The 9,681-nt window shown below is 44.2% G+C and overlaps 1 protein-coding gene across 1 annotated transcript; it reads left to right on the top strand.

Annotated features, from left to right (window-relative positions):
- The first annotated feature begins 375 nt into the window (after positions 1 to 375).
- TMEM9B (TMEM9 domain family member B) lies at positions 376 to 9,018 on the top strand. Its single transcript, XM_084207494.1, has 5 exons — positions 376 to 542; positions 2,232 to 2,323; positions 4,024 to 4,132; positions 5,061 to 5,195; positions 7,857 to 9,018. Exons 1-5 carry the CDS (start codon positions 468 to 470, stop codon positions 8,010 to 8,012), a joined length of 567 nt encoding a protein of 188 aa, XP_084063620.1. The 5' UTR covers positions 376 to 467; the 3' UTR covers positions 8,013 to 9,018.
- The last annotated feature ends 663 nt before the right edge of the window (positions 9,019 to 9,681 follow it).

Raw genomic sequence — 9,681 nt, 5'->3', positions numbered from 1 at the left:
TGCCTGAGAGGCGCTGGGGGCTGCTCTCTTCTGCCGTGTCGGCAGCGACAGGACTCGAAGGACAGGCCTTCAGCTGAGACAGGGGATATTCAGATTACACACTAGAACAAATTCGCTGTCAGCATGCTCAGGCATAGGAACGTGGAGCCACCATCCCCGGAATGTTCAAGGCGTTTCTGGACCTGGCGCTGGGTGACACGGTTTAGTGGTTACAGTGCTGTTTAGGTGCTTGGACTGGATGACCTTGGAAGTCGCTTCCATCCCTGACGATTCCACCGTTCCAGGACCACGTTTGTGCCGGCCGGCCCGGAACCAGGGTGCGGGGCCGCCGTTCCCGCGGGGACGCCGCCACGCGCGGACGGCGCCCCACGTGAGGCGGCGGCAGGCGGAAGTGATGGCGGCGGGGGCCCGGCGGCGGCACGGCAGCCACAAGCGGCGGTAAAGCGGCCACACCGGCGGGGCCCGACATGGCGGCCCACGGGGCGCGCCTCTGCTCGCTGCTGCTGCTGGCCGCGCTGGCGGGGCTGGGCGCCGAGGCCAAGGTGAGCGGGGCCGGGGGGGCCGGGTCACGGTGGTGCTCCCGGTAGCGGGCCCTCCCTCCGTCCGCCGCCCCCGCCGGGCGCTCGGTTCCCGCGGGTGGTCCCGCCTCCCCGGCCCCGCTGCTGCCCGGCCCCGGGCGGCTGTAGGGGAAGGCCGGAGCCGGTGGTTTCGTGCGGGCGCTGCCCTGCCCCGCTCGGCGGAGCAGCAGGGCCCGCCGGCGCGGCCTCGGCGCCGGCCCCGGCTCCTGCGCTCCCCGTAAGCTCGTAGCCGTTGGTGTCGCTTTGCCGTGGTGCCCCGTCACACAAAGCTACGAGTGGAGATGGAGCTGCTGCTGCCGGGGCTGGCCGGGGCTGAGCTCCGCTCGCTGCCCGGCTCAGCCGCGGGGTGCAGGCGTTCCGCTCCTGGCCCTCCCTGCTGCCTCCATAGCCGGGACTGGCCCCGCGGGTCTCTGCGGCGGGCAGGGACACCGGGTCTTCTACAGTCACTGCACCCGCGTTTGAATTGTCCCCAAACACCTGTGGATTTTCCCCTTTTTAGTGGTAATCAGCGGTTTGACTCCTCCGCGGGGAGAGCAGGTTTGGTGTAGAGTGTGGTACGTGGGGTGGATTTACGCTGCTCTCCTGAGAGCCTTCTGCAGTGCTGCACCCGGCTCTGGCTCTCCAGCACAGCAAGGACGTGGAGCCAATCCAGAGGAGGCCATGGAAGGGATCACAGGGCTGGGGCACCTCTGCTGTGAGGAAAGGCTGAGGGAATTGGGATTGTTTAGTCTGGAGAAGAGGTGACCTAATTGCAGTACCTGAAATCCTCCCAGTACCTGAAATCTGTAAGAGAGATGGAGAAGAACTGACTGCATGGGCAGGTAGTGTCAGGACAAAGTTTTTCACTGAAAGAGGATAGGGTTAGGTTGGATATCAGGAAGAAAGTTTCTCTGTGAGGATGGTGGGACACGGGCACAGGCTGCCCAGAAGCTGTGGATGCCCTGAGCCTGGCGGTGTTCCAGGCCAGCTTAGACGGGGCTTTGAGCAGCCTGGTCTAGTGAAAGGTGTCCCTGCCTGTGGCAGGGGAGTTGGGACTGGATGATGCCTTCCAACCCAAAGCTTTCTATGATTCTGTGCTAGTGCAGTCAGGGCTTTCCAACTGACCTGTGCTCAGTGTTACTCTGACTTGGCTGCTCGGTGTAGGAGTCCATTACCAATACTTGTTCACACATTCTTTTGTAATGCCACTAGAAATTGCCTTGAACTTTAGATAAGCCACATTTATCCTCTGTCTCTTGTTATTTGCTAAAATAAGCTTAGCATTCTTTCATTCCTTTTAAGCTCATCACTTTATCTGACAAGCAGCTGTCCTTGTGAGTTGAGTAGTTGAGTAATCAACATCAGCAGTTTCTGCATGTGTGGTTTTTCTTAGAAAGAAGAATGAGCTTAAACTCCATTTTTCCCCCTCAAGAATGTGTTTCTATCTCAAACAGTAGTGTTAATTGACAAATTGCTCTACTTGCTTAGTAATTCTGAAATAATTCTTGTTCTTAAACTTGTAGGAAGTCCTGAGTAAGACTGCTCAGAGGTACTTGCAAGTTATTTGTGTTAAATATTTCAAGTCATATGTGAAGAATGCCTTCTGTACCCCTGACAATATAAATTATGTAATAAGATAATTTGTTTTAAGTGTGTTGTTTGCTTCACTTTTAGAACTCTGAGGATGTCCGGTGTAAATGCATCTGCCCTCCTTACAAGGACCACTCAGGCCATATTTACAACAAAAATGTTTCACAGAAAGACTGGTGAGTGTGTGTGGCACATACAAAATGAAAATAAATTAATAATCTTACTGGTTAAAGCTTTGTTCTGTAGAGATTACATATGAATCTCCTGTGGTGGTGCCAGGACAAAGCAGAGCATTTCCATAACTTGCTGGAGCTTCTACTTCAGAAGTACTCCAGAATTCAGTTCTAGCAAGGGACAAGGCTTAAACCCTGTAGATTTTACCCTGTCTTCTGTTTTGGTTTGCTTACTTGCATGTTTAATTGTTTATTTAGACTTGGAAGTAGTAGAAGGGAAGAAAGTGATGGGTTTTGAATCCAGTGACTTGGAATGGTGTAAAGGCAAGGGAGCACAAACCTGGAACTGGGACTTGGGAGTATTGTCTTTGCTTGCTCTACTCTTGGAAACCATCCCATCATTTAGGAACTGTTGCTTCTGGAGTTTTGTGAGGTTCCAGTAGATTTTGCCCTTTTTAGCAACTTGTAGAAGAAAAAATGCCGATATTAATCTTTCTTATATTCTCAGTAAGACTTTCTACTGTACTTAACCAACATACAAGATTTCTGCAGTATTTGGGCAGTATATTGATACAAGCTTTCAGTCACAGGAACAGCAATTGACAGATTGTGCCTGGCATGTATTTTTGATTTTTGTAGCTTGAATGCTGCATTCTTCCACAGAGGGAAATGTAGCTCTGCTTTCACATAAATGAGAAAAATAAACCTTCCACTCCTCTCCAGAGGCTGTGAGGTGGCACTCAGCAGTTGCAGCTATGAAGAAGTACAAACAAGACAGAAGAGATGAGCTGGTGCCTGGCTGAGTGTTTGCAGCACTGTAATTTAGCCCAGTAAAGTGTTGAGTGCCAGGCTGCTGCTGTCACTTCAGGCCTTGTGTTTCACTACCTGCTGCTGACTGTGCCAGCGCTGAGGTAACCAGGAGAAAGGTGAAACAGGATTCTGGTTCTGTCAGTGCTCTGCAGGGACCTGGGGTCTGAACTCTGAATAACAACCTGAGTCAGCAGAAAGACCAGCATTATGTAAGTTGTTGCTGGAAGCAGTTGTCTCATGGCAGCTGGGTTTTAATGCTGTGCAATGGAGAGCCCATAATATTGTCAACCACACTGTTCCACAGGAGACTGACTTACATTTGGTAATCTATTAAGTCAAATGCTTTTGCTGAAAGCTGAGTGTTCTTTATTCACCGTCTTGGTGCTTAGAGAAACCACCCAACTGACTTTCTTTTATATTTCCCCAATGTCTGTACCTTGTGATGACAAGAAAAAAGAAATTCAATTCATGAATGTCAAAGAGAAGCTAATCTCCCTTCAGACAGTGAAAGGATGGAATAAGGCTCTTTTGAGTATGGTGAAGAAAGAAGGGGAATTAGTAGCTGAAATTTACTTTTATCCATGATGTCAGTGTCAAATGATGCATTATGCTGGATTCATATCCTTGGTCTTGTTCTGCTAACAGCTTTAATACTTTCTCTGAAAAATGAAGACATTGTTCTGAGTTAGAAAGATCTTAAAACTTGTTTAGCAGCTTGTCAGTAGCTGAATTTCTCATTTAAATTACATAACTGTGCTGTACTGATTTATTTGTACCTGCAGTTTAGAACAACTGAACTTAAGCAAGCTGAGTTTCTCAGTTCCTGCAGCAGAGTGGAACAGCTCAGCTAAAGCCAGCTCAAAACTGACTGGGCAGTTTCTGTGTTTCTTCAGTGATTGTCTCCATGTGGTGGAGCCTATGCCTGTCCCTGGACCTGATGTAGAAGCTTATTGTTTACGTTGTGAGTGCAAATATGAGGAGAGAAGCTCAGTCACAATTAAGGTAAGCAGCGTAATTCTGTTGGCATATATCAAAGACTTCAGCTGTTTAGTAAATATGTCTATTGTCTTTAAGAGAAATGCTATTTTTAAAGGGAAAACTATTCTAAGGCAGCCTAAAATATAACTTTTTTTGTAGTAGTTGCTCTCAATCTTGAGCAGTAACAGTAGCATCAAACTTTAGCTGAAGAAGTGAACCTGAGACCCTTTATTGAAATCTCAATTTTTGAGGTCAGACTTTACACCTTGCTAAAATTCTGAGTGTTCTAAGACATTTTGTCAAGCTTTGTGCTTTGTTTTCCTTGCTATTTCAGAGGGCCTCTCATTATACAGCTGCCTTACTTTCTTACTGTAAATTTTCTTTATCTGTGTTTGTACTAACAAATGTTTTCTGTGCTCTTCACATTCTTGTCCCATTGGAACCGTTGAGGCCTGGACTGCTGTGAATAGACTGCAGAATGTCTTTTGGTTTTTGACAGCACAGACTACTTTATTTTGGGATTTTAGAAGTTTGGTGTTTTGTTTTGCTTGGTGACTGAATTCGGGTCTGTGCTAGACAATGGGAGATCAGTGGGAGATGCCCCAGATTTGTCACCTGTTTAATGGCCAGGCTGGACAGTTGTCTTGATGGAAGTGAGAGTTGTAACACTGAATTGTTTAAAAAGGCATAGCCTAAGATTCTTTGCAAGGTCTCACTGTTTCAAGCTGCCCTAAACCCTTTTAATACCATGTTGTACTTGGTTTTCCTGTACGTGGTTTTCCTGTCAGTACAACCATGTCGTACTGGTTTTCCTGTTCTGGGTTTTAAATCATCTGGTGATACTACTAAAGATCAAACTTTGCCTGTACTCATCTTTTGGTCTTTGCTTCCTGTTGTGAGACTTGGGGGGAAATATCACAATCGTGGCATAAACTGTGCTTGCATTATGTAGGTGACAATCATCATATACCTGTCCATTTTGGGCTTGCTTCTTCTGTACATGGTGTACCTGACCCTGGTGGAACCCATCCTGAAGAGGCGCCTCTTTGGACACTCACAGCTCATACAAAGTGATGAAGACATTGGGGTGAGTCCACCAGAGTCTTTGTGCACTTGGTTAGCATGAAAATTGGGATGGTTGGTTGATAATTAATTATTTGGGATGAGCAGCTTTTTTTGCCAGGCAGTGTAAATGCTTCTCCTGCTGGGAGAGGAAAGAAAGGTATGTGATGACTTCTGTGAAACCACTCTTTCATTTTTCACTGGGCTGGAGAGCAGTGAGAACTGCTTCAGTTGTGCAAGCTCTAGGCACAGATTGTTTTCACAGAGAAGAAACAGTGTAGGAATGGAGGGAAGAATATATAGGAGTTCAGCTTTTTAGGAGTTAATGATCCAGTCTTGCCAGGCATCATTTTTATGGGAAGTGTTTACTGCTTAGATTGCTGTCTACAAAAAGAAAAGACGGGGGTTGTATCTTCTGTTGTTCCAGTTTGAGTTTCTTGATGCTAAAACTTCAAGAAGAAATTGCTATAAAGAAACAGAACAGTAATGGATGCTGAAATAATTTCTCAGTATTACAGTCAGAAATGAGAATGTGACAGTATATTCCAACAGGTCAGAAGAGCTTTTTTTGGGAGAAGAAGGGGAGCAGTCCATTAGTGACAGGATTTTCTGTCATTACTGGCCTTTCTGGTCTCTAGCACTGGGTAATAATCACATATTTTTGTTATGAAATCAGGGTATATAAAGCATAGCTGATAAAAGCTATTATCTATGAAAATGCTGAATTTTGAATACTTGATTATCCTGTTAGCAAACAGAAACACCTTTTTAAGTGAAGATGGCTGACAATTGTCCCCTTGTTTCTGAACTTCCCTGTGTGGTACATGTAGACATGTATCAACTGTCTTTGTATTGACAAAGTAAGATTTTCCCAGTCACCTCTAGGAGGATTTTGGGTTGAGTGTTTGTTGGTTTTATTTTTTTTCTTTTTGAAAGGAAGTATTTGAATGACTCTTCCTCTTTGTGCATTCTTATAGCAAATTGGGCAGCTCCTGCTTGAATTAAGTGAGCTGGTGCTGTATGCTAGATCTCAAACAAATTTATAGCTTAGATAAATTACCTTAATGCCTCCAAATATGAGTTAGTCTTTTGATTGTAAGTGGAAGAAGTGAAATAAGTCCCATGTCAGAGTTCAGATTCACTGCAGAATGAATTTACCTCAAAGTCTGGGTCCATCTTAACCAATGTTATGTTTTGCTGTAGCTGTTCTGTTCTGTGAACTTAACATAATTTAAGGTCCCTTATGAATTATCCCATTCTTGCCTTCCCTCTTGCAAGTTCTTGAGATATTCTTGTCACATTTCAAAAATCCCATATCCATGGATTTCCTAGCTGAATTTCAAGGCAGTGTGTTCACTCTTTGTTGTTGCCCATTGGGGGTAGTGGCAAATGATGAATGTAAGCCACTTCTGTAGTCCTCTTTCCGCTTAAATTCTTTTTCCCCCTTATTGTCTACATAGAAATTGACAGTATCTAGCCTTGGAGCTGAGAATGTCGTTTGCCAGGAAGGCCAGTATGATCTAGACTGTCCTGTGTTCTCCCATCATGTGTTTTACAGTAGCAAATCATGTGTTGCTATTATGACTTTTTTTTTTTTCCCTGTGAATGAAGTGACCTGTGTCATGTTAAATGCCCATTCTAGGTATTTCCAATTGTATAACTTTTTTTGGTGACATAGTAGCTCTTTTGATCAGGGCTTGTCTGTTGTCTATGTTCTCTATGGGGATATTTTTTTTAATGCTCATTGTGGCTTTGGGACTCAGCAATCATTTCAATAGATATCATTAATGATAATCTGTGTACAGCTTACAGTTGTCATTGAGCTGCTCTGCGCAGTCATATCAGAAAGTATCCATTAATGTGAGTGTCTTCAAAAGTGTTCTGATAAAAAAAAAGGATGTGAAATGTAGGGATACAAAACGACAGCTATTTCATATAGGACATAAATATGTTACTTTTCATTATGCATATGATGCTTTCTGATGTAGCTTTAGCAGCATGACTTTGCCCGAGCAGTTTAATAGCCAAATGAGAAGTTCAGTTCAAACTCTTACTGTTTATAACTTGGCTATGTTTGCTAGCAGAAAATAAAGCCTTGCAGGTACTGTTAGAAAACAGAGAGAGTAAACGTTAAACAAGCACTGGGTTCTTGTTGAGCTGTGTCACTTAAACAGCTGTATTGACACTGTGCTTTCAGACAGCTCAGCACAATAGGCTTAGTTTGGTAAACATCAGAGTGTATTGGTTTGATATAGAAGCTGTGTGTGAACATCCTGAACTGCCTGGCAGGAAATGGCCAGGAGCTGGCAGGGAACTGACCCCAATTCAGTTGTGAAGTGCATTCACCACAGTTATGGGGGTGCCTGGGTCTGCTCTGGGCTGCAAATGGATGCGAGACTGCTGTGATCTTGCAGCTTACCTGGGCAGCAGGTAATTGATAGTACAATGAAGTGTGGTCTCTTTGGGAAATCTGTGGAAGTTCCTGCGAAGTACAGTTCCAACAATTCCAAAACCTGCTTGGTCATTGTTACTGGGCAGCTTGTTGGGACATCTCTCATTTACCTTAAAGAAAGACCAAACCGAAGCAGCCTCCACATCCTGTGGAATGTACCAGCCCAGCAGAGTTGGAGCTGGGAGCTGTGAGCTGTGAGCTGTGAGCAGTGACAGTGGTGTTTTGCCCTTGCAGGACCAGCAGCCCTTCGCCAACGCGCACGACGTGCTGGCGCGCTCGCGCAGCCGCGCCAACGTGCTCAACAAGGTGGAGTACGCGCAGCAGCGCTGGAAACTGCAGGTGCAGGAGCAGCGCAAGTCCGTCTTCGACCGGCACGTCGTGCTCAGCTAAAGGGCGCTCAGGGAAGGAACTCCAGGCATGTGGACTAGTGCAAAGTGCTGACAGAAGTCTTCCTGATCCTGCCAATTCAGAAGAGTTTTCTTGAATGATTTGTTATTGATTAAAAAAAAAGAAAAACAAAGCAAATTAAAGAAGTATTTGAACTTTGAAGGGATGTACTGGAGTGGAAGGAGTTTAAACAGATTAGTTAACCAAAAGCTTAAATCTTTACGTTTTCAAATGGCTTTTCCTAACAAAACTGAAAAGAAAACAATCCCTAAGATACCTTGGGTTGCCACTGTGGTACATTATTTACAGTTGTGACTTTATGGTGGTTTTTAACTATATATTTCTCTCTACTATTTATGTGGTTAAAAAGTACCTGGGAACACAGTAATAACTTACAACTCACTAATCACTTTATGTAAAGACCTTTTGTAAATATACTTGGATTTTTCTGCTGATTGATGCTAGGTACTGGAAATCAAAGTCTTGCAGTGTAGTTTTGGTCTCAGAGAATGAAACCCTGCTGGCTGTGTTCATTTGGTTTCTTGCACTCGTACTTTCAAGACGCTTGTATGGCAAGTGATGTCTGCAGACTTGAGGTGAAACATAAGTGGACACTGACTCCTGGAGCTGCATATTTCAAGTACTGTGATGTAGATAAATTCAAATGCAGTGCACATTCAAGACAGTGTTGACATTTTGTTCTATTTCGCTTTAACAGCTTAATATATTGTAGGTATATGATAGCTCTTATAAAATCTTTCCCTTTCTTTTAATGGGTAAAGTCTCAGGAGTTAGTATATGATGAAATATTTATTACAAAAATCTTCCTGCATTTGTCTGGATTGATGGTGTAAGGCACATACTTTCTCTAGCACCTGTCATCTTGGGAGTTAGGTGTATTTTTTTATCTGTGACTCTGTACTCATCTCTCTTCAGAGGTTATACAGTTGCTGGATGACTAACTTTCATATATCCCCTTTGGAATGTAACAATTAAAGATAAAACTGATTTTTGAAAAACGGATCTGCATTATCAGTTTGTCATCATTTTTCTCCTTCATTATGTTGCATGTAAATTTCATCTATAGAAGTACTCCTTTAAACACACTTCAGAGTAGAAATGTGCACTTGTTCAGTGATTAGGTAAGGAAGGGCTCATCAAATTGTTAATTGAAAGAAGTTTTTAATCCCCGATTCAGATGTAGCTGTGCATCTGTAGTTGCATTATTGTGTGACAGTTTTCAGTTCTGTATGGAAGGAGGCAGTCCATGGAAGAATACTGTTTCTGGGGACAGTTTTACCTTGCTTAGTCCATGCCTGGGGGACAGCCAGGTACAGGGCTTTGTTTTCATGCCAGTCCTGTAGGCTTCCAAAACTGAGTTAACCTGGAGTGATTTAAAGCAGGTGGTGAATTGGTGGATTCACAGGATTCTTGCTTTAAATTTAAAAAAAAATTGCACAAGGATTAACAGGTCAAAAAAAAAAAAGAATTCAGGCTTGAGTTCAATTTTTGTGTTCAACATGGCCCCAGTGAGTGAGAACTTGTTCAGTTGGTGCTGTTTGATTACTGGATATGACACTTAGGGCCTACTAAAGAAAAAGAATGCAACTTGTTCGTGGAATACATGCCTTGATTGTTGAGTATCTCCCTGTCTCCCAGTCCTGGGAGTTGT

Source organism: Fringilla coelebs (assembly GCF_963513975.1).
Source record: "Fringilla coelebs genome assembly, chromosome: 6".
In the NCBI taxonomy this organism is placed as follows: domain Eukaryota; kingdom Metazoa; phylum Chordata; class Aves; order Passeriformes; family Fringillidae; genus Fringilla; species Fringilla coelebs.
This window is presented reverse-complemented; position numbering and strand designations above follow the sequence as displayed.

Coding starts and splice junctions, on each gene's coding strand:
- TMEM9B (XM_084207494.1), top strand. CDS start 468: ATGGCGGCCCACGGGGCGCGCCTCTGCTCGCTGCTGCTGCTGGCCGCG. Junction 543..2,231: donor GGCTGGGCGCCGAGGCCAAG/GTGAGCGGGGCC, acceptor CTTCACTTTTAG/AACTCTGAGGATGTCCGGTG. Junction 5,196..7,856: donor AAAGTGATGAAGACATTGGG/GTGAGTCCACCA, acceptor TTGCCCTTGCAG/GACCAGCAGCCCTTCGCCAA.